The sequence below is a fragment of the Taurulus bubalis genome (genome assembly GCF_910589615.1).
Source record: "Taurulus bubalis genome assembly, chromosome: 14".
Taxonomy (NCBI): domain Eukaryota; kingdom Metazoa; phylum Chordata; class Actinopteri; order Perciformes; family Cottidae; genus Taurulus; species Taurulus bubalis.
In genome coordinates this window covers 17,445,620-17,471,634 of record NC_136602.1, presented here as the reverse complement: position 1 = coordinate 17,471,634, position 26,015 = coordinate 17,445,620, and the positions used below count along the sequence as shown (strand labels likewise).

Genomic DNA, 26,015 nt, shown 5'->3' with positions numbered 1-26,015 from the left:
TAAACCACATTTTATATTAAATATTCCTATTTTCAATGCAATCGTTAACAGCTATCAAACTGCCGCAGCAAACTGAATCAGGTCAATAATTCTGTTTATTCAGTGTGACCCGGGAAGCCAGTTTCCAGAATGAATTACAGGCACAAATCAAGAAAATGTATGTGTGGGTTTCACTTGGTAAAAAAACAAAAAACAAAGTGAGAACAGAGCCCAAAGAGAACTGTCATAGACATTTAAGTATTTTTCAACTGCAGGTGTGTTGCTTAGTAAATTAGACACCGATGGTGCGCCGTATTATAGGCCTTAAATGACCTCTTTAGGCTTTTTTCCCCCCTACCAAATATGTTTTGCTTTAGCGGTACTTGGCAAACAAATATTTATTTATACATTTATATTATTTAAACCACTGTGTTAGTTTAGGGCTTAAATTTTAAAAGTACTTACATTATTCTTGCACACGCATTCAAGTCACAACTAATAATACAAAAAAATGTCTCTTATTAATGGTATGTTGTTTAAGTAAATAACATGTTTTAAATAACATGCTTCAATAAAAATAATGAAATTATGGGATAGCATAAATACAGGTAACATTATAGTTACATAGAAGACTATTATATAAAGTTGTCAGTGCAGTTAGCTTGACATGGAATATAAGTGCTCTGAACTTAATGCTGCAGGGAGGTGATAGAAAAAATGAGGTTGAATGATGAATGCAAGCGAGAAGCTCACACAGTGGTTTATGGTGGCGGCAATTTGTCACTGACACAGACTACAATTGATGTTTGGTGAAGTGAGGTAGAATGTGAACCTATTTAGGAGTGATAGAGATAGATTGCGTAAACTTTATTGAATCGGAGGGGAAACTTGTCTTGGGCACAGTGCTACAGTCTGTTGCTTTACATGGGAAAAAAAAACACAAAAATCACATGAAACCATCTTAAAACATAAGAGACATAGGAAATTGACAAGACAGGAACTTAAAAAAGAACCTGTGCTTGGTGATTTGCACACATCTGCTGTGGTGTTTTTCTCTGCATTAAATTAAACTAGGTATAATAACTTTTAATGGGCGTTTGGGAGGCTCTTAGCTGATGTATTCTTCTTAAGAACCACTACGAAACAGAACTGCTGATTCACAGCTCCTTGTTATTAACATGTATTTACTCAACTCTTAGATGTATACAACATTGTCATGCCTGAACTTTCATTTTCTTGTTATCCACAGAATATACCAGTTCATAGAATTTACCACACATTGCATCACACATTTTTAAGTTTTTACATGGAAAATATATATAGAAGAAGGAAGGAATATAAATGAGTGTGCTAATTCTGAATTCAAATTGAGTGTTTATGTCAAACACTAAAAACAAATAATGTTTGTATTTATTGAGAGACATCTCAATATTTTGATCTTCTTTTTTGGGCAAGGAGTTGTATTCTTTTATTGTTTTATTTCAGCCAATGACAAAGAGGAAGGGGATGAGCTGACAGGCGGAGAAGGGCTGAGTGATAAAGTATCTCTTTACAAAGGAGATATTACGCTCTTGGAGGTGGATGCCATCGTCAATGCCGGTAAGGATCTGCCCTTTGACTTTTGGGAGCTGTTGGATAGTGTTTGCTGCTGGAAGGCACCTCTGCTATTAAATTGTCCTTGGCTGCCCTCTACTGTTCAGACTCAGAAAGTGCTGGTTCTATAGGCATTGCACAAGTGATGAGTGATTGAGGCGAATGTTAAATTGAACATCTGCTCTCCTTGATCTGACCTTCCATATGCTGCAACACCGTGACTAGATTACGTTCTGACCTTTTCTTACTCAACTTGTAGTTCCAGTTCCAGCTCTTTCTCCTACTGTGTGCCAGTGAAACACAAGGTTATGGACTGAATTCATTCTGATTTGGTCAGAAATGATAATCATCTCATTTGTCACGAATGTGTCATATGTGTGCTATGAGTATTAGCAGTGCCATATCCATTGCTTCAGTGAAGTAAAGATTTGTTCCTCAAAAAGAAGATCAGGGAGAGTTGGTAGCAAAAATCTTTGAAAAAGAAATATCTGATGTTATTTAATTTTTTTTCAGTCTGCTCACAACCTATACACAGTCTGCGGTGCTGAAGGATTGCTTTAACTGTTGCTCCTGCAGCTGATGCTAACAACCCTTTTTGCACCTGTAGACTTGATAGTCCCACCCCATCGCTGCATAACAGCAGTATATTAATTAAACACAGTCTACTTTGGCTTTCTGCAGTTGTTTCATAACTTTTCCTTCCTCATTTGGTTTTTGCAAACACGCACATACACACATTACAGTCCACCAAGCAGTGTGCATCTCGTGTGAAATTAATCCTCTCAAATTTATGCATCTAGTAATCTTATTATTTAGAAGATTAGTATATGTGATAAACAGACTGATCTGTGGGATAAGGCTAACGAATTTAATATATTATGTAAATACCCATCCTGATGAGGATAAGGTGACATGACATTCTGAATTATCGTCAGCATCATGTAAATTACAAATATGGGGTTTTGTACACAAACACCTAACACACACCTAAATGTCATGGCAATTTCAACATTTTGACCTTTTACAAATGTAACCCTTGTAGCTGATATTATTTTTTTCAAGCCGCTTGTTTGCACTGTTTTTTTTTGGATAACTGTTACGTGTTTGTGAATTGCATTGCCGTGTGCTATTTAGATATATCTAAGCTCTGTGAAGATAAATATTAAGTCTGGATTTGTATGTAATTAATGGTAAGACAGAGTCACTGATACAGGTGTTTATAGTGTAGCCTGTTTTGATTGCACTTTTACCCCATTTTGTTCCCAATCTATGTTCTTTATAGTTAGTATCTTAAAACAAAGACAGTGAATAAGGTGAGCAGGGTTTTCATCAAGTGACTAGAACAATAGGGCATATGAAAATGAATGTAAATGAGGTGCAGGAGGGAGCATTGCACCTTTTTTGTTTTAAACTGTTGAATACTTTTGTAGCCAAGGCAGGCAGTTTACTTCAGCAGTTAATGCTGCCAGACGTCCAGGCTCTGATTGAGCTGCATGCTGGCCAGGACGTAATTCATTCTGTTTAGCAGGCTGTCAGAGGGTCTCAAAGGTTGAAGGAATTGCTGAAGCCTTTTATAATATCCAGAAGGTCTCAGCAGTTGGCCGACTGCTGCTCTATTCATACTGCAGGACCAGTTGTCTTTGTACAGGTGGTTGGACTGATAAGAGCATACAGTACAGTCAGTGGTGGACTTTACTGCCCAGTTTTCATTCACCACCTATGAGAGTTGCGCTCAACAATAGTAGTGTGTTGTGATAATCCATTTTAATGTGAACACAGTGTTCCAAACCATGGTTATTTTTTGTCATTGGTAACAAAAGACGTATGTGTGCATGTTGTGGCTCTTGTCCAAATTTTGGTACGTAACAAAGTTCTGAGCTGCATGCGAACAAACATTGCGGATGTTGAGCATGGAGTTTGATAAGATCTTTGGAAAGTTACTTCAACTTCTTGCCTTTCATCTATTCACTGTTTCCAATCTTTAGCCTGCAGTACTTCCATTTTCTCATGCTGATTTTCATTTAGGTTGGCACCAGAAGACTGCTGTCTATGAAGTGTGGGACTTTTTAAACACTGAGAAAGTATTAGCCTAAAGCTGAATAAACTGTCTCTCAGAATGTCTTCTTTTTTCTGGAGTCAAACAAGTGCAGTGATGCGAATTATGCAGCTTGAAAGTAAATGTGAAAGTTGCTGTGTAAAATGTATGGAAACATGTTGGAAGGAATACATTTTCCACTATTCACATATTTAGACTTATTGTTCCCTCTTGTGTGTTCAGTGGACGTGATCTGAAGTACAAACGCTATAATCCTGTGCTCGCCTACCTGCTCGCAGAGTTAAGACTGTTTTGTTCTCGCAGTAAATGAAGCAATTCAGCATAATTCTATATATAATACTGATATGCGAGATGAAATAGTCAAATTTTGGTCATGACATATTTCATGTCCTTAAGACTGCATTAGAATCATGGTTTCCTAAATGCATTGACTGTAGCTCAAGGGAGCAAACAATGACTCTGAAATGTCAACTGTTCAGGAAGTAAGTTAAGCTGCAATGCTTCTAGCTTGTTTTCAGCTGACCTGATGTTTTTTATTTTATCACATAACGTTACAGTTTATTTTATAAGCCAAAGGCACAACATTTGTGCAACAAGGTTTTGTCATGACATCAGCAATATGTTGGCGGCAAAGGCTGTAATTGGGGACACAGGCCACTTTGTGCGACTGCTATGCTGACTGCCTATAGCTTTTAGGGGGTGTCAACTTGCTTTATATCCTCCATTAAAGTTTAATTATTAGGCTCATTGAGTTTTTAATTCTTCCTTAATTCTGTTTGGCTGGAGGTTGAACAGAAGGTGCTCAAACTGTCACCTGGGTGAGAGCCTGGCGACTGGCAGGACAGGAGGGGGCTGCGGTGACAATCAGTAAACTGCAGGGGTGGAGGGCAGGGTGGCCGCATTGTGACAAGGTGGCTGCAGCATCCAGCCCCGGCAGATGGCCCGACTCAGCCTGCTCTTTAGAATGAGCCTGCTTTGGTCTGCCACCACTCAAACTCATGCTCCCTGTACCTCTCTACCTACTGGTTTTAAAGCATGAAAGTGACAGGCAGGCATGTGTATGACGCATCTCTCACTGGAGCTCATTGTTTACTCCACACATGGTCTAGATAGCGCCGTAGGCCCAGATTGTTGTACAGGATGCCATTTTGCAGTATGTTCAGTTTGCAAGTGACAATACTGTGTTGAGTAATTTGGTTGAATACCCAACAATTACTCTGGTCCTCTAGTAGCCCAGGTATTTGGCATATATCTTTGGATTGGTATCGAAAAATGATCGATGGAAAGAGGAGACTATCACACTTAATCAAGGCATGTTTAAAAAGTATGGGTTTCACTTAAAGTTGAAGGGGTGCTCAAACTGTGTGTTAAATTGAATGCATGTCATTACTTTTGCTTTTACATGGCAAACACAAGGTCTTGTCTTCCATTTGTCTCCTTGTCTTTGTGCATGGAGTTCATGCGAGTGTCACAATCCCTCTCAGATCAGAATGAGGTCGAAAAGATAACGGTGCGAAGTGGAAAGGACTTTTCTTATCATGATGACTGTGGTAATTATGCACAGGGATTGACTCCTAATCCATTACCTGCTGTAAACCTTTCCTATCTTTCTGTATTAGATCATTTTTTTAAAGGAACCAATTGAGTGTGCATAGGGAAACTGGTTATGAACGCTATAAAGAACCTGAAGGGGTTGAGATGAGTGTGAGAAAGGCAATTGGTATTCAGTTTCAGTATAGAGCGGCTCGTACTGCAGTCATCACAGGTTTGATTAGAGCAGTGACCCTCGGAGGACAGAATACTATAATCCAGTAGAGATTGACTTTTATACGTTTTTTGAAATGCAGTCCATTCAAACATTGTTTGCCTGTGGGGTTGCTTGGCACACAGGCAGCGCTGTTTACTTTTCATTGATGCATAATGTACAGTACAGAATGGGTATAGTGAACAGAATACAATTTTAGTCTGTGGTTCAGAGAAGGGCAACATATTGTGGTGCTACTTTTTTATTTTATGTTGTGTGGTTAATGTCAGTCATCATACAACTCAAAATTGATAAAAGTTCTAAATTGGATTTGTCAACTATTATTCATATGTAAAAACAGAAACTACATGCAAGCAAAAAACAAAACATCAAACTGAGCGAAATGTTATCCGCGAAGTGATATATTTTTATTAAAGGAAGAACACTCTTTGCATCTCTAAGGGGTTACTTTTCTTTTCAGGGTGAGGTTGTGGTTCATCCTTCCCTACTTATTGAAAACCTCAGTAGTTGTGGCAACACGGCAATAGAGCAGGATGATGGTGTGTAATGTCCAAAGAATATTGTATGCTTCTCTGAGACACAATCCTTAATGGAGAGCACTGCCATATTTATTAGGGAATGACTCTTGAGTGCTCTGGTAATATTTTAGCCTGCAAAGCACAAGGCCTTCCAGAATGAAAAGTAGATGTGGCATTTTTATTCGCTCTCTGCTCTTGGTCTATAGAAGGACTCTAAAAAGACAGACTCTTTCTAACTTCAGGGTTCTTTTCAAAGGTCTAGTTGTAATATATGAGAACATATTCTCCTTTTCTTTTTTGTGAAAAGGCAGTACTCCAATGTGAAATTGATTTGCTGTCCAGACCCTTATTTTCTGTCCAAAATGTTGTTGCCACTCCGTTACTCTTATGGGATGGGGACATTTTCTTTTAGCAGTTGAAGAGTAGGTTGTCTTAACAATTCACATTCAGACTAACACCAGATTGTAGCATGAAATGCCAAAGAATGATGTCAATTTTACAGTTGCTCTTCCTTTAGTGATTGATAAAGCCTATGGCTTTTGGTTTTGCTTCCTACTGTTTGGGGATCGTGTCAGCATAGACTCTTCATTAGATTTTCTGTCAGGCCATGGATGTGCTGCACAACACACTCATCCCCTGGAGAGTCTGGCTCGACGGGTCTATCTGTCTCTCTGCAGATTCACACCCTGTGCCATAACCTCCCTGAGTGATGCGGCCAAGCTCCCAGCAATTTGACTGCAATTCAGGGTCTCTCTCTCACTCTGTTCTCCGTTTCACTGTGCTGCCAGTTGCATATAGAAGTGTATACAAACACATGAACACGCACACGCACACACGTGCATTCAGTACATTAGAAATCATTGCAGAGACTGATAACTTCTTGAGCAAACTTGTGATTGTTGCACTGTCACACCAAGAATGAAAATCAAAGCCCCTGGCTGAGGGAACTTGCTGCTCTGTTGAACAGTGAAATGACGCCGGTGAGTGGGTTGCATTGGGTCCTGCACTAAAAGGTCCAGTTAATCGTATCAGCTCTGAGAGAGATACAGCACAAGGCCAGGGTTTTCCCTTCCATCAGGGTGTAAATGTGAACTGAGGTGACAAACCATCTGACGAGCTTCCTCTTCTTTACGATTTCGGCTCGATTTCTCCCCTCCCAGTGTCCGGCTTGTGAACGGCCTCGCAGCCTGCCTCGGTGTTTGGTCAACGTCAGAGTTGTTTACTCAATCTTTGTGGTCTACGAGGTGCCAACATGGCAAGGTAGAAATAATTTTTCACAAGGTGTGGCTAATGGAAAGTAATCATGGGAATCTGTGCTGTCAGTGTGGATCCGCCTGGCACTTAGAGAAATGTATCCCTTTCCTTGAACTGCTAATGGCCTGTGACCGTATTGAGTGTTTGGGAGAATGAGCCTCCCCGTCTTTCCCAGTCACACATTTTGTGACACACACACACACACACACACACACACACACACACACACACACACACACACACACACACACACACACACACACACACACACACACACACACACACACACACACACACACACACACACACACAGTGGTGTTTAAACTGACTTTGTGTCTTTGAAGACAGTTGCCAGTGCTCATGAGGGGGACTGTCATTCAGGTCAGGTCCTCACTTGTCTCCACTGGTGGACAGAGAATTTAAGTAATTGTCGTCAAGGTCGGAAAGTCTCTGTTTGCATCCTTGTTTTTCTTCCGAGCCCCTTCTCCCACCACACCCCCTGTCCTGAAACAAACATTTCAAAACAAGCAGATCTCATCCATCAGGCCTGTGAGTAATTGCGAGGGTATTCAGACGGGAACTCGGGGATAGAGTCTCTCACCACCTTCTGTTTCTCTCTTCCTTTGCCTCAAACATGGATTTTGGCAAAAGTAATTACTGTAGAGGGTCATGCATAGGACATGGCGAGGAAAGTAAGTAGTACAAAATGAATACAAGCGTTATTGTTGTTTAGTGAGGAAAATGTAACCTTATATGTATTGTAGTGTTTTAAGAATGGCCTCAACAAAACATATTTTTTAGTAAAACAACACAATGCTTTCTAAATGGATACTTGGAGAGGGTGGTTGCAAAATGACTCGCGTTCTATCCCTATATGCCAACAGTATAAGATATTAAATATGCAGGGTATATGTTATATAGTGTGTATATCTATATTTAGTATTGTGTTTAAGTGTGTGGTTCGGGTACGATCCTCTAAAGCAGATTAATAAAAGGTTTTGGAGCAGTATGAAGCAGGTAAACTTTAATCTAAGCTTATGTACCTGATGACCGATAGGGGGCACTGTGGCTCTACCTTAGTATTACTGACATTTCTGATAGCAGTGTAAGTTTGGGAAGCGAGCTCACGGGGCTGGTGCTGCATTTCAGATGGATAAATCCCCTTTTTTTCTTCTTCCCCTTCACAGATGTTTCTCTAGAACTGTTTGAGGTGACAACTGGAAATTCCAAGGCATTATACAGATTTTAATCGTCTGCCTCTCCAATAGCCCAGAAAAAAATCCAATATTGTGCTGTTTTTGGAAATTGAAACACATTTTTGGGACGAAATATAGCAGATGCTGATCTTGGAGCTCAGTCAAGGTTTCAGATGTTACACTATATTAACACTGAAGAAGAGAGAGTGTGGCTGTGCACTTATTTTTATGCTGTGGTGGAGATGTAATGCATTCTTTTATCCTTTACTAGCTCTTTACTGGCAGAGTAAAGCACGGGTGAAAGGAGAGGGTTGCAGAAATCTACTGCTGACTGTTTCTCTGCACAATCCCCAGGCAGTGTGCTCTGCACGGTCGGCAGCATGCGATTCACTGGTCCTCACAATACCCCTCTTGGAACATCAGTTCATTATACCTGCTTCTTTTCACCCCGTGTTTTACTCAGTTCCCTCATTTTGTTTTTAGATAATCTCTATTCCTGCGAATGTTGTAAACCTTTGTGGAGACAAACAAATGCAAGCCATTTACACTGAGCCAGGAATGCGTGCACCTTAGCAGAAATACTGATGAGCTTCTTGGTTACAGGCCTGCAGTGACACGGTTTTCAGTAATGGCTTTATATGTATAACGGCTAGGTGATGGTAATGGGGCAGGTAATGAGCAACATAATGTCACAAGTAAGTAAAGGAATATAAAGCACACATTTTGACAAGGGTATTTTCTAGGCCTAAAAACTCGATTTGATAATTTAATACTTTAGCTTGCTAAACAGTCCTCGTGTCTTCAAAGAGGATGCAGGGGTTAAATATCTTCATGCTATCCATGATATGCAGTTGTGTTGTGGCAGAAATAAAATATTCCAATGCAGTGTTACTGTGACTAAGTCTGTCAAAATTCTACCTCGAACATCAGCGTTTAATGGAGATATGAAATTGTGTCCTCCCCACTATTTCCCTGTTAGCTAAACAGAAAAAAAAATATCTGTATAAGAGAGCCTCTAAGGAACTCAAATGAAATACTGTGATGTTTGCTGAGTAGTTTAAATGAGAATGCAATTCCTGTAACCCAGGGCAGTTCATTCAATATTTGTGAGCATGTCCAAGTTTCTCTCAAAGCTGAGGAACCAGGGGCCGTGTTCATAAAAGTAGCTCTCAACTGGCTATTTTAAATGCATTTTAAAGTAACCGGAAATGTTACAGTGCCAGATTCCTTTTTAACTTTTAAAACTAGGAGAGAACCATCAGACGTTTATTCAGAAGTCCTTCGGTGAAGGTTTGCCTCTAGCTAAGCAATTACTGAAGGGAGTAAACACAAAGTGAAGATGCCATTTTACCCCTAAACTACAAAATATTTCACTCGTTAAATAAATCTTTAAGAGTTAGCCTGAAGAACTCAAGCATGTGCTTAACATTTCAGCAGAAACCTTCCGGTGATGTGGTTAACTGGAAAGAATCATGGTAATGTTAGTATTTATTTTCTCAATTCTATGATTTTAATTTCTCATAAAATACATGAAGCTTTTAAACAGCTTCATGTATCAACTAAATATTCATTTACAGAATCAGGAAAAGGGTTAATTAAATATTTTTTATTACCACTAGTACTGGAACTACCACCCCTGGAAAGCTTTTATTGTATTCATAAAAAAAAGGTATTCTTGTATGAAAAGATATCTCTTTTTATTTTGCAGTAGGTATTTTAGGTTTACGTGCTATCTTAATCTTACAGGATAATGCATGTCATATCTTTTATAAAATATATTGAAAATATATTTCCAAATGCCTATTAAAATACATTTTCTTGTAAAAAGGGCTAAGTTATGTTCAGGATCATATTATTGTCCAAATGGTAATTTATGGACTTGAGTATTTTGAATAGGCAGCTCTTGGTAATGTTGTGGAGACGCTGTCGTACTCGCGTCACATGGTAGCACATGCAGGTTGCTTAAGTTAAGTAGAAACTCTGAAAAATGTAAGTTTCATTACTTCACTTCAAATATAAATATGAGTTACTGCTGGCTGATAACTGTATTATATTATTCTATCATTAATTTGTCATAATTTTAAGCACGTAAGAGATGTTATCATAGATGAGTTATAGCCATTGTCACAGACTGCACGTCTTTTGATCAAACTGCCTCAGATAGATACAGAGTAGTGTGTGGTGCAATCACTGAAAATGTCCTGGAAAAAGAGTGGGAACCCTTTTTGAGCCTCCTAAAAGATATACCTTGTCGCAATTTTTTAACAGTACCTGAGAATAAAGATTTACCTCGTCATGGTGTCGGCTTGATATAATATGATGTCAGACAGGCATCAGCGATCTGTTACAATGTGAAGCCCATTATGCCGGAGCAGTCTATAGACGACATTTTTATTACCCAAATTATGTTTGATAGCAGCACTAACGGTGCAGAACCAGAAAACACACACATTATCCTAAAAAAAATCACCTTAAGGTACTATCAGAGAGACCTTTTCCATCTTCTATAATGAAGCAGCAGCCTTTCCTAGATCAGCAGCCTTTCCTAGATCAAAACAAATAAGGTATAAATCCAAACATAACTTTTGAAATCTTGCAAAAATGCAAAAACGTGACAAAAAAATGTTTTGTTTTGGAAAAATAACCAGCTCGTTGACAATGACATAAAGATCCTGACCTTAAAGAGCCCTGCTGAATGCTGTAGGAGAACTGGTATGATGCAGTGTGTCATTGTGATGATGTTTTAATTGAACATGCTCTTTCTATTGTACAGTAATAATGAAAATACACTGAACTCCAGCAATCAGCAGCAGCTCTCAGGGGCTACGTTACTGCACAGTTGTTGCCCTTGTGAATGGTAATGAAGCCCTGACTGGACATCCTGATGAAATGGATTTCCCTTTTGTTGACACAAGTGATTGTGTGGTTACTGTAGGGCTTAGGGAATGTGGACTCATTATAGACAAAGACCTTCGTTCAGCGGAATGGTAATAGAAACAAGACTAGGTTCTGCTGGCTATGATGAACGGTGAGCTTTATGTGAAATGTCTGGGAGATATGAGTCTATTAGGCATGATGGAGTTATTATTTTGAAAGGTCTTACAGCTTACAAGTCAGTGTTTAATGTAACTACCCTGCAAACAATGAGTACTAATGAACTCCATCCGATTTCCAAAAAGAGAACCAATTTGGGCTCATTTATGACAAAATGACCAGTGTTTATTGCAGACTTTGTTCGAAGGTACTGTGTACTGAAAGGTTTTATTCCTTCAGTTGATCACGTAAGACGGTTATTAGGGTAACACGGTTTTGCATACTGAGAATATGCAGTCAGATGCTTGACATTTCAAACTGTGTAACAAACTCCCCAGAAGAACAAAGCGATTTTAGGTTGCGACAAGAAGTTGGATTAGATTTTATTTCCATAACAGAGTTCAGCATTGGAAGGAATTTTTGATGAGAGGAGAACCAGAGGAGACGGAGAAGAGGAAGCTTGAGTGGCAGTGAGTGAAGAGGTGTTTTGCAGCAGGGTTCAGAGGGTTGCTTATATAGAGTAGTTATAGACAACCTGATGATTTGTTGTGATGTGCCGGGGGAGAGCAGCGAGACCTGACTTGGAGGTAGTGTGACCTCAAACAAACTACATTTGTTTAACCCCGCTCAGCTGTGGAGCTATAATGGGATGATATCTTCTGCAATTAGCATGATGAAATGGACAAATAAGTGACTTTAGTGAAACCCGCTCTAGTAAGGGGCTCCTATTTGGTTGACCTTTTGATGCTTCAGTTGGCTATAGAGACAATTTAATCTCTCTAATAGAATCTTAGCTCTTCCCCCCCATGCACAAACAAAGCAGATTAAGGTCCCTATAAGGCGGAGACTTCTCAGCCTTCGTGTTGGAACAGAATTCCCAATACTGTGGGTGGCATTGGGTTTTTTGTCTGTTGTGACAAGAAACTCCCTCAACACAGAACCAAAGCCTTATTTCGGTTTAATTGTACTTGTCTTGCTTTATTCAATTTATTTAACCAGGTTTAAGATCTTGGATTTCTTTTAAAAGGGAGACCCCAACAGGACCAAAATAGCACATAATAATAATAATAATAATAATAATAATAATAATACATTTTATTTGTATAGAGCTTTAAAAGGTACTCAAGGCACATTACATGGTGAAAACAAACAATAGAAGCAATAACAAGGTGTTCATTGTATTGATCATGTATTATATATAAGTATATACAACTTATTGGTATGGAACGATAGACAGATTTATGGGTAGAAGGAAAGATTGATAGGTTGAACGACTGAATGGCATGAAATACATAAAACATACAATATATTTACACTAATACAATAAGACACAATTACTTCGTTGGCAGATCAGTAAAATCTTCATGTACTAAAAGCCTTATCTAGGTTACCGCATTATTGTGTTCAGTGTGAAAGTGAAGCTAATTATATTTCAAGTGGCTGAAACTCGGGCTGTTGTGAATAGTCACCTTCTTAGCAGCTTTCACACAGTGCTCTCTTTGATATGAGCACTAAGGAAGCGATCCTTTATCCTCCTGCCATTTGCAGGTGTTGATTAATTTGTGAGAACACAATTTGCTGTGTTTGAATATGGAAGAGGAAAAGGTTGCGTAAAGGAGACATTTTAGTGTTTGTCATGAGTTGTGCCACTTAGAAAAATGTGAAGACAAGGTGCAGAGACACTGTATATTTATAGTTATACTTTGAAAAAGCTGCCAGGTGAGGGGAAAGAATAGGATGAAAGAGAGATTGGAGGAAGTTATGACAGGCAGGAGACTCTGAGGAGGATGTTGTGTACTCTCGACAGATTTAATTTCCCAAGTTTCCCTGGATAATCAGGCCCCACATGGCCATCCTCCAGCCGCCATAGTCCCCCTGGGGCTGTGCTGCGTTGTTGATGAAACGCATCACATTACAGTTGATATAGGTGTGTTCATCAAGTCGTAGTGGGTGTCTTGACAAGTGGTGGAAAAGACGGAACAAGGTAGCTCCATTCTGTACAACCAAAGGCTTGCAAAAACCTTAGACCAGAAGACCCAAGTTCCCCTTTAATCGGCCCTTTAATCAGGATATTTGTTCAGAACATGAATCCAAAAGAACACAAGACAGAAGCGCAGATGTTCACACATTTTTGGCTAATATGTGTTTTTTTTCATGCTAATTAAAGGAAAATACATTTGGCTATCTTTGCTCAAAAACATAAAGTATGTTGACATAATCTGGTTACACATCAGTATATCTGCAGGTTTATAAGGCAGAATTGACTCAGTGATCATTCCATCCGATTCCAAATACTTGTAGCTTTCACAACTTACATAAAGCGCACCACAAAAATTAACTTTTGGCATTTTACGATGCTCCCAATCTCCTCATTGCTACTACTCCACTTGCACATTCTTTTCAAGAACAAAAGTGAAGGGCAGAATTGGGAGTGATGCCTGTTATCAGAAAACCATTCAGTCAAGGTTAAAAAGCATTGGTGTCAACCCTAAAACAAGATGCATTATTTTAGCATTAAACATCATGATATTGGCTATTGCCTCTTCAGTAAACAGTTTTGGTTGGATATCCGCTCTAATGAGCTTCCTGGTTTCTCTCTTCTGTTTTAAGTTTGACTTCATTGTTTAGGTCTAATGTAGACAACTGTATGTCAGGGGAGTTGCAGGGTTGAGAGGGTGGACTATAATGAACTTAATTATAAAACATTGCATTCAGTATCTAACTGTTTGTATTAAACACTGTTTTTGAACAGCGTAGTTTTTTTGTATGAGTACAGTATACCTAATTCTAATTATGGATTAACACAATGAAATACAGTTATCACTGGCACTTTTTCCACAAAGCTGTAGTTTAGGGCATAGGCATTTAATTGGTCATCACTGCACCCACAATCTTCTCTACAAAATATAATTCCTCTAAGACGACAAAAACAACTTATCACAGTTTATGCCTGGGAGAATATATCATAACCTTTAGAGCACAATTTTAAGTATTTGTGGAAAGAAGCAATTACTTCACCTCACTTTTTAAATATTATATTTTAATACGGACTGTAGCCTCCGTTAATCTCACTCATTCTCATCTCACTGTACTTTATAATATACTCATGAATTGCAAATTGAAATCTAGCAGCTTGGATAACATAGGCCACCTTGTGTTTAGTAAAATAACTTCTGAGAGCTGATGCAAGGCATTACACATACAGAGGAGGTAAACATACATCACTCTGAAGTCTTCCCTCTATCTTTCCTGAGGTGGTTCCTTTCTTACACAAAGAGAACTACTGAAAGTTCCTCCAACACAGACCGCTACATGAGTGCGTGTGTTAGTGAAAACATCAAAGTGCCAGAATCATCATAAGGGTTACTGAAGTAATGGAGTCATCACATTTCAGGAGCGCTTTTTTGCTTCTTGCTGAAGGCAGTTGTGTAGCACAATGCTTAAGTACTAAGTTTTCATTTTACAATCCTGATATATCCAACAGAGTAGCACAGCAATAGTACTTATAAAGCGCTATCGTTGTTGTATTTGATATCATTATATTCAATATCATGTCCGCTAATGCATGAAAACAGGTGTAGACAAAACACTACAAACACTTCTTACTATAATGCAATGCAATGCAATACAACAGCACAACTAACTATATGGCTGGTAAACAAACAAGCATCGAGTTGATCCAGCAGCTCTCTGGCACGGAAGAAAAACTGATCATTAAAAGTTTTGCAAATGTTTCATTGCGTGGCTGTTATATTGGCCTTTTAAAGCATTGTTTATATGTATTATACTACTGCAGTACCTTACTGTATACACCACATCTAATCTTTGTGGCCTTTTGAGATACATTGTCCCAAATAAAATCCCTCAATATTCTATTTCCCCCGCATAATTGGCATTGGTGACATGCACATAGCAACGTGAGATAATTGTTTCTGTGAGTGTGTTTGACTACACGGTTACACATGTTAACAGAGTAAAGTCCTGAAACAGCTACACAGTGATTTCCATTTAGAAGACAACTCAATTAACTGTGGGCCAATTAATGCTGCCCGTGCAGCTGAAATTAATGAAGAGACATGTCAGCGCGGACCAGCAGGATGGAAGGCGAAGCAGAAGGTCAGGCGCTATTTTCATTGATGGATTTTGTCCTGTGTGATTCTTCATCCATTTATCATTTGTATGTTGTGAAAGGTGAAAAAAGAAGCAAATTATGACTTGGGAAAGATAAAGTGAGGTCAAAATGTCTCTAAAACTAAAATGTAATTTTAGCTTAGTGTTTGATTAGTCCTGTCTCTAAAGAGGCCCTGCCACGACCTGCACCTAATTTTTTGGGTGCGTTCAGAGCAGATGGGCTATGCAATGTAAACATCCACATTGACTCTTAATGGCACACATGTCACTTGTTGCAAGCAAATACTTAACTTCCAAATAGAGCTGACTGACAGCAGCAAGAATGGGAATGATACATAACTTATGAACAAACACCAATTCTTTGTTCCAATAATACATTGTGACTTATCTTGATCCTTGCGCTATGGCTGTGAAGAAGCAGGACTCCAAAGTTTCCCAGAGGCAGTTGCTAACTTAAAGACAGTGAACACACACTGTGAGACTCTGTTTGTGGATTTTTAAGTATGAAAAACCAGAGAAGTGGATTTTATGTCCTGCGACGCAACAATTTTAGGCATTTTGTTGATTTTGTTAATGATTGATACAAATCTCTCTGTGAGAAGCGGGTTTGACTCACTGAGGGGGCTACCTCTCCAAACGAGCGGCTGTAATCTATATTTATGATGAAATAGACCTGAAGTGGCTAAAACACAAGTAAGAGTTGAGCCTGTCAGCTGGCAGAAGATTGATTTGTGATTCAAAGCAATGAGTAAAATCCACTGTCTCTTTGTGAAAAGTCAGGACAGCCTAGATTCAAAATGTGAAACAAAGATAGGGTTGTGAGCAGGGTGCCATTGTTGAACAGATACTGCGCTGCTTGCTGTTAGCCATAATAAGGACATTTTAATTCAGTCATAAAGTTTTGTTATTCTGTTTTGGAGCAGACTATTTCTTCTAAAGAAGCAAGCTATAAACAAACAAACTGTGTAAAAAAGAGGGGGGGGGGGGGGGGGGGGGGGGGCGCAAAATGATGTTTACCAATGTTGTTGATGTTTAACAATTTGGCACCCCAAAATGAAGATTTTTTGGTTGTTGTTGTGTTGACAGACTCATGCAAGTTGGCATCAATTCGTCATTCATTTGTTTGGAGGAGCTCTCTCAAGCTGTGCAAACACACCCTGTGCCACTTTGTTGTAGCGACCAGGGAGATCTTGTGTTTGTCCCAAAAATCCATGCGTGTGTGCTTCAGTTTTGGAAGTGTTAAGAAGCCAAGTAAAGCAGCATGGCATGAGGAGTGCATCACCTCCCTCGGAGAGCTTCATTATGGTAAACTAGGTTTAGGCTTTCACTCTAAACACCAGCTGGCGTCTCAATCATAACCGTCTGCTGTGGAATGTCAACATATTTAGACGTCAACACTTTCTTTTTTTTAATGACACTTCCTTTCCTGTTTTGTGGCTAAGACAAGAAATGCCTGGTAGAGGGTATGGAATCCAATCAGCTTTACAGATATTTGTAATCAGCATCTTGAGATTATAGTTTTGTGTTGTGTTGCATTATTAGATTATTTAGCTTTCCGAGAATCAGTCGTGAGAAGCCGTCAATGTCAACGCACAGGGATGAGTGATTGTTTATTTCTCTACAACTTTGGCTAATGAGTTATTATTGAATTTCCAATATGACAATATTGTGGACAATGCTGACAATATTACTGATGTTGTTAATACCTGAATCTTCTCAATTACGTCTGCATTGTGAAGGCAATTATCTTGTATGTCATCGAAAGCCAGGCTTAGCACAATCCAATTTCAGTTGAGTCCTCATTTATTCATGGTGTTTCTGTCAGTTAAGGTCAGACAGACCTCTGCTTCTGCTGCTGTCTAGCATCAGCCTGTTCATCATGAAATAAGTGGTGAAAGGAGTCATCTGATGTTGGTGAGATTCTGCTGATTACAGTAATCAAAAATGTACACAAAATAAGGCTCGCATTTAGTGTGGTTTTTCAACGAATGACACCCATTATCTCCTTGACTCAATGTCCAAAAATACCACGAGAAACACAGCACCGCGACTTGTCAGACGGCTCGTTTCTATTTATTCCTGTCGCTTGCTTTGGAAGCGCAGCAAGGACCAAGAACAGCTGAAGTTGAAATGAGGAGTTATCTATACAATACTTTCTCATCTCGCGACAGAAACTTCATCAGTAGGCCGCTGTTTGCTATATTGTGTGTCATTCCCATTAATATCACATTATTAAACGCATGTTTTCTGTTAAAGTATGATAAAAGAACATTGGAAGATAGCTAGTACTACTCAACCTTCTTTTTAAGTGGTTACGTCTCCAGTCTGTTCTCGTTATTTACATGGCGTAACAAGGACACGTTGTCTCGCTCTATGCGGCCGAGTTCTTTATAAACAATTGATTTTTCTCAGTAAATGGAGTCAGAAACTTGGAAGATAACAATGTCGATATTTCCCAAACTAATTTTTGCTACCTTTTTTAGACAATATTTTTTATCAAGACTTTTTCAATTGGCTGCTGGTTTTTGTTTCCTTTTGTTTGCACCAAATAGGGATATTTTAAGAGGTAAGGCTTGTTTCTATTTTGCAATTTTGTTTTCACTTTGACCGCCTCTCCCACATCTGTGTTTGTCTTTTTCCTCTGTGAAGAATATACTAAATAGCCCGGTCCTTGTCTGAGACGTGTTCTTCTTTCATAGAGGGATGTTAGGCGTGAGGAGGGTGATGTTACATGTGCACACATTGTTTTTCAGGCTCATTCCCTGCTTCCTGCAAACAGAATTGATGGAGAGGTCTTGAAAACCTTCGTGCATCGAGATCAATCATCATAAAAGACAGCCCTGTGCTTTATGCTGCCAAATGGTGCATGGGAGAATGCACCAGTCCTGCCTGCATACTTGTGCTGCGTTTTTACTTCAATTCCTTGCCTCTCCCCTACAAAAAAACCAACACCTTTTGTAGGTTAAAAGTTATGCTAAAAATCTAAACAAAAGAATATATTGACATCTCACACGAACAGTCACAGAGGCCAAGAAGCACACATGCCCATACAAGGTTTTGCACGTAGGCAAACATTCGGGTCAGGACTGGGCTTCATTAGGGAAATGCACTCAATTGCAATTAGCGGTAAACATATTCTTCCGTGCACTTACCCTTTGATTGCATTGTTATTGCACAAAGGCAAGATTGATGGCTGTATATTTGACGCTGGGTACTTTTTCAATTAGCCACAGACCCAGAAAACTTTGCTATGTGTCCCACGGGCACGTTACGTGAAGCAGACAACCTGAATAGAGCAAAGTTAGGTTTGAAATAATTAACAATTAGCCTAACTAAGAGCACATTGGATGTAACAAAGGAAGATTGGATGGTTCAAATGGTGTTTTTTTGGGGGGGTTTCTCCCCTTTTTCTTTTTAGTATCAAATTCACCAACTGACTATATAACCAGCCTTCAGGCCTGAATAATTTAATATACCGGCTGTCCTTCAAGGGACTGCAGCGTGGGGGTAAATCTGACAATTTTTGAAAAATGTGACATAATTATTTAATCTTCGAGAGCATGGATTGCAAAAAGCATTTAATTTTCAGCAGTGGCAGTGCTAATAAAAGCCATTTGTTGGGAGTAGTGCTGGAGTGACAGGATATTTTACACATTAATTTGTGCGTTCATGACTGTGAAGCAATGTCCCAGTCAGGGCCACAGCAAGAGGCCAGGGGGTGGAAGATGAATACCTGATAGCTGCACTCCCCTGACATTACTAAATGAGCAAACTGGCAGTTTACAGCTACCCCACAACGTAACCTGCATTATAGATGAGAAGAATCTGACTAACTGTCAGAGAATAAAAGCACCTCTCAGGATGGCACCATAATGGCCTCTCAGTAAAATGAGACCGGGCTTTATGGGTGTTTATCATTGCACATTTCACCAACTTTCTTTTACAGCCCAAAAGGAGATGGCAACAACGCTTGAGAGATTGTTGAAGCTTTTATTTCATTAGCGAATATGTCAGATTGATCAGAGGGTACGAGGAATGTTCCGGTGCTTTATATTTCAGGGAGCAATTATAGCGAGAGCACTATGGTAAAGATATCTAGTAAATGCATACTGGTGTCTACTAACGAATCTATTCCCCACATGACTTTTAATGTTATGCTTGTTTCATGTGTTGTTTACGTGTTCATGATGGGGAGCCTTGGTGCCCTTCTATTTATATTGTGTTTAGCAACCCTGTTATTCTTCACTTGACTTTACTTTGCATTTATGAGCAGTAATATTAGTGTGCGGTGAGCAGGGAGTTGAGCAAATAAAAGGGTTTTTAGATTAAATTCCACAATGGCCAGAGTTTTGTGTCAGTAATTGAAATCTTTTAATTTGACTATTTGCATGTCAAATATGCAGATGTTTTCCTGGGCTGTTTACTTGTCAGACGGCATCAAACCTTGGGACTAATCTTTGAAAGGCTCTATCAATCCAAATTAATGGAATTATTTTATGGTTAACTGCTTCAAAAAGAAAAGTCTTTCAAAAACATGACACTAATTACACCAATAAATGAAATGTGAGGTCTCATGGTTTTCAAGAGATAATGGAAATGAACCATAGAGCGCTTACCTTCACAGATTCTCTGGCCCTTTCTGTCTTAGACACAATGCAGGAAGCGCCCAGAGGTAACAGGAGACGTGCTCACAAGTTTCTAGCCAAATCGTAAGGTTTCACTACATTTTTCTCCTTACCACTGGGAGGTCATCAGGAGCTCATATGCCTGAGAAGTGCTGAATTAGCTTTGAGTGGACAAAGATAGAGACTCGCAAGGAATTAGCAAGCAGGTAGAACAAAAGGGCTTCCTTGGAAGCTAACGGGGCTCATCAGCTTTCTCAATTAGTTGGCTGCTAGGAGACAGCGACCGAAACGACTTTGGCAAAGAGGTTTTATTACAGTGACTTGCAATGGAGGACCAATAAGGTGGATTCTTTATAATTCCTACATTATATGATTCTGGAGTATTAAAAGCAATCAGTTTGCAGGTATTATTCCAGCAAACCTGATACAGGTGCAGTCTTCTAATTGCTAATGTCATAATGATGTTGTGGGCGACTGTGGCTCAGTGGTGAAGCAGGGTCGTCCTTCAATCAGAGGATCGGTAGTTGGAGCCCCGGCTCCGGTAGTCCATGTCGATGTGTCCTTGTTCAAGACCCTTAACCCCAAATGGCTTTGAATGTTAGTTAGAGTCCCTTGCAATGTGAATGATGAATGATGACATATTGTGTTAAAGACGCCTTGAGTGGTCGGAAGACTAGAAAAGTGCGATGTGCGATAAAGTACAGTCTTGAAATTCACAATTTTGATATATGACCAACCTTGTAGTATTTATTATGTATTAAACATACATTTACGTGTGTGTGTGTGTGTGTGTGTATGTACATACATGTACTATTACTATTGAGCATATTCTAATGGCAGTGTTGCGTGTTAAGACTGAGATTTGGATCAGTCCTCAACTGTTGTGTCAGAGTCATGTGTGAGAGGGCAGGTGTCACACGCCTGTGATAAAGACCAGACACCACTTGGAGAAAGACGAGAGCTGCTGGCCCTCTTACAAATGCCTCAGGCCATCAACCAAACATGCAACCCAGCCCTCCCCATCACAGTAACTCAATAGCTCTCTCCACACCGCCCCTCAATGTCTCAACACCTTTCCAAGGTTGAAAAATGCCTCACACCAGTTAGCTCCCCAGGATGTTGACCCGGCAGTGCAGGTCATCACTCTGAGACAAAGAGATTCTTATCGGCCCAGTCGCCCTCTCCTCACCCACCTCCATCCCCTGCCCCTCACACGGTGAGCGATGACTTCTCTGAAACTTAATATCAGTGATATCATCAAGGTGCTTCCCTACCTCTCCCTGAGGATTGAGAGGGCTGTTGTGAAAAAATACTATCAGGCACTTGGCTGACGGAGAGCGCCTCCAGGGAGCGTTGGTCAGTTTGGTGCCATTAAGCGATGTGTAATACAAGACAGAGACAGGCAGACAGAGTGAGAGAGTGAGAGAGGCGGAGAGGCAGGAGGATAATTGTGAATGAAGAGGTTAATGCCCCATAACTCATTTTCTTCTTTTCTCCCCGCAGTGTTTCAACAGCATCGAGAAATTATAAGCTGCCCTCTTGCTCAAACCATTATGTTTCTCATTGAAACTGTTTAGCATTTTAAGTAAAATGCTTGGCTCTCCCACTCCCTTTTCAAAGCAAAAAAATACGTGATATGCATGTTTCATATGGAGTTTCCCAAAGTGAATTAGGTGAAGTCCTGTTTATTTTCCAAAAAAACGCATCCGTCGCTCATTGGTGGTTATTTTTCTCACTGTTTTTGGGATAGGTACTGTAATTAGGATCTGGCCATTGTTCCTGTACACAACGAAGTTGTCTTAATGTTAGCATGAAATATTACCATGGAAATCACATGGTGCTGATCACAAAAACCCAACAGTAATTGGGCTGAAGTGTTTACACGCCTCAGTATACTAGATAATAACCTAGCGATTATATTCAATGGTCTTATCTGGGTTATTATAATCAAGATACGATGGTTGGCAAACGTGATCATCCTAAATGATATAGAAATCTGCAGTGCATGTAAATGTATCCACCAAGACTTCAAATGAATTGCTTATTTACAAGCTTTTTATCCCGGTGTTGCTACAAAATCATTACAGTTGGATTGTTGTTGTGCATGACTAAGAAGAATATATGTGTGGATATAGAAAATGTTGTGATGAAAAGTATGTATTTCTTTTTTCTACTAGAAATATACTGGTAAATGGAGACGATCCTTCGTGGTAATCTCACTTCATTATGTATGTTTAGCGAAGCAAAATGCAATTTGCCATTTACTTGAACAAAAGTAAGATGTGCGGGATACCTGCTATGGACAGGCACATATCTCTGTATTGTTTTTTAACAGCAAAGCACTGCACATTTCCACATCATTTACTTGCAATGAAATTGCAGTTTGCTTCTTTAGTAATGCATACGATGTAATCGTGTTAATACAAGGATAATATGCAAATCTGAGGTGAATATTATCTCACAATATTTGTACTCTGAGGCATCTGTTGACCTCCACTGTGCATTACATCTGCACAGTATGTATATTTATACTCTGTCCCTTAGAGTGTATTCATAAAGTTTTCATGAGGGGTGAATCAATTTGATCCCTGAATGCTTCGCTAATACAACTTGTATTGTGGCTGTCAACATGCATCCAAAGCCTGGGCAGAGGAGATGTCTAAGACCCCGGCCACCTCAACACAAACCACTGAGACCGCCTCTCCGATATTTAGTTTTTATTATTTAGTTTTAGTCATTCTCAGTTGCATTATAAGATTCATGTATTTTTTGGTATCATGTACAACATATTCAAAGGATTGGATGCCAACTAGCGGTTCATCAAAACCTCAAAAAGAGGTTCTTTTTTAAAATCTCTATTCACAACCACTCAATTAATCTGATGAATCCACTGTCTTCTATTCAATCAGCCAAGCTCACAAATTGTATGCCCAATGTCCACTAAACTAATCACAACAGAGTACTGTAATCAAATAATCAATGAGCGATTTGACCAGAGTCAATATCCCACCTTCCAAAGCTGCCAATTTAGGTTTCCATTTATCAGTCTGATCTGACACCTAAGTCAATAGAACATCCTTTCATACTAGCCAGTCTAATAACATGATCCCTTTGCTTTAATCTAGCTGTCTGCTAAACAGTTACTTGTCATTATGTGTCCAATTTGTGCTCTGCTTGGAAAATGAACAGTGTGTAAAAATTGACAGACCCTCCAATTTGGCTAGCATTCACCCCTTAGGAGCAGTGTAATGCATTGTGGATGAGCAGCAGAATGAGCATTTACATTTTTTGGCATTTAGCTGTCACACTTGTCTAGAATGACATAAAATGAGGAAACGTCATAAACTGAAATTGCCAATAGTGTATGCAGTGCAGTGGTATGGAGCGAGCAATGGTCAAAGTCACAGCCCACAAACTTTGGATCTAACAAATTTATCGGCGTTGCAATATTCATGTAACGGTACAGGGGGAATACATAAAGGCAAGACAGAAAAGTGATGTTATTTTCTTTTATCTCTACTGGGGGAGAGAAAAACACAGGACATCAAAAACACGGCTGTTATTTGTCCCTTGGCCGTCGACGGTTCTGAAATTGAGGGGAAAAAAAGACGGCTCCTCGTCTCTTCCAGCTAGCCTCAGCTGTCTTTTTGCATGGCAGGTCCTGACATTGGGGCGCTTCCACTCCCTCATAATGAACACGGCTGTCTGCTTTGGTCGTGAGCCAGAGGTGGTGTGGCGTGGATGGGGAGCCGGTTTCATTTAGCAGGGGTGAATAGCCAAATTTCAGGTCTCTGATGGACTGTGACATGGTAGGCCAAGTTTTCCAGGGGACTGCACTATGTGGAACTAAGCCGCTGTCAGTCCAGATGGGGTCTGGCCGCAGCAGATTACCACTTCTTCACTAGACTGCTATTGGCTCTGAAAAAATATTCAGAAAGTAATACAGTGTAATCCTTCACTTCACCGTGGCATTTGCCATTCATGGCACACAATCCCTTTGGCACCTGTCACTAGTTCACAAAACATTGTACAGAATGCTGCTTTACAGATGGATGTGGGTTTTCTGTTGAGGTATAAAATGGCTGAAAAAACAGGGAGCGGCAATGACTAATACCATTTTTATGTATTTTTTTAAATATTTTTTTTGCCAACGAAGCCTTTTCAGTTTCAGGGCGGCTACAGTATTAATGGAAGGTGTGAGATTAAGACGCACTCCAAATACTTTGTCGGTAACATATTCAGACGAGGATAATAAAAGAAACAGCCCTGGATATATGACCCAGATTGGCTCATTACAACCAGCAGTCCTTAGAATAGCAAAACATGTCGAATAAAGTTGGGATTTTAGCACCCTGTACATATGTAGAGTTTTTCTTGGGTCACAGAAAACTGTTTACCGGGGGCCTAATGCACTACTTAATCAGCGATGTTCAGTTTGTTGTACAGTTAGAAAGGCAGAATGTATCAAAGTAAAGCTGAAGTATGAGATGCGACAAACTGATAATCCTGCCTTACATATGGAGCTAACTATCTGAGTGGGTGTAATCCTGCAATCAAATACCAGAATGTAAAAGAACATATTTTATAAATTTGACTCACTGGACGCCCCTCAGGTTGAGTAGCTCACCAGAGAAACTCCCACTACTCCAGATGGCCGATCCACCCCTATTCAGTACAAAGTGAAACAGGAATTTTGAGACATATGTCTAACCTCTAGTAAATGCACTAAGCAAAGATTTAAGCAAGCGAGCTGGGCATGCCTCATTGTTCCCTGAGTGAACACTCTTTTTTTGTTTTTTTCCAGTCCCCGAACGCATCCAGACAGTGGAGGACTGTCTGAGGTTAAGCTCTTCAAAACAGATGGCTGAAATCTGCTCAACTCTTGGGGTTAAATACCCTCTTTATTTCCTCAGGTACCCTAAGTGGTATTTGTGTTTTACAGAAAGCTTGTGACACTCAGGTCAAACTGTAGATGAGTTGGATGTTTACTTTACTTTGCTGCTTCAAGTTAATCTCTGAATTTACCTCCACGCCTCGGTCCCTGGGCCATATGGTCAGGGAAAAGCATCTAAACTAAGTCCACTAGAATAAGTGTGAGGATTCCTTTTACCCTGAATAAATACCACCCATAGTCTTGAGTGGAAAGCACTGACCACATCTTCAGGGAGTTGTGGGAAGTCATCTGTTCTTTACAGAGGAGGGGAGCCATGGAAGGGTGAGCAGCTCAGAGAGCCAGAATGGGAACTAGTTAAAGGGGTTAGAGCACAAGGGAGGAGGGAAGTCACAGAGGGCGTAGATGGACTTTTACACAGCCTGGGCGCAAAGAAAAGAACCTGGAGGATTTCAAAGAAGCTCCTCCACATTGAGCGGTTCAGTGCCTCTCCTTGTCATTCACACAGCCGAGCAACTCGATGGACAGCTGGACTGCAGCTCAACCAGTAGCTAGAATGAGATGGGCTGGGAAAAGCGACGGGTTGAATCCGAGTCATGGTGCAGCACAGGGAAGAAAGAAAAGATGAGTAGAGGAATCGGAGGATTTGTCAGAGTTGACATTAAGGCCAATTAACCTTTTGGTTTGTCAATAACCATGATTACTGGCTGGACCCTCAAGCATGTGAAATGACAGGGCCGTGACCTGCTCAAACTCCCTGTCTCATCATGAGTGGCGTCACAAGGAAGGACACAATAGTACACATGTATTGACATCCTTTTAGTCAGAGCAATTTTAGGTTTTAAATCCGCAATCTATAACCCTATTAATGAAATGATTCCCTTTTGTATTTAACCGGGTAGGTTCTCTGAGCATCAATGCTCTTTTAAGCAACGCCCGACACACAGTAGCACACATTGACACCTGGAAGCAGC

The 26,015-nt window shown here is 39.9% G+C and overlaps 1 protein-coding gene across 1 annotated transcript in view; it reads left to right on the top strand.

The window, feature by feature from the left end:
- The window catches only part of macrod2 (mono-ADP ribosylhydrolase 2), a 417,061-nt gene that overhangs the window by 6,503 nt on the left and 384,543 nt on the right, over positions 1–26,015 (top strand). The window contains exon 3 of the mRNA XM_079229872.1: positions 1,465–1,578. Within this exon, the coding sequence (XP_079085998.1) occupies positions 1,465–1,578 (114 nt within the window). The remainder of the gene's footprint in view (positions 1–1,464; positions 1,579–26,015) is intronic.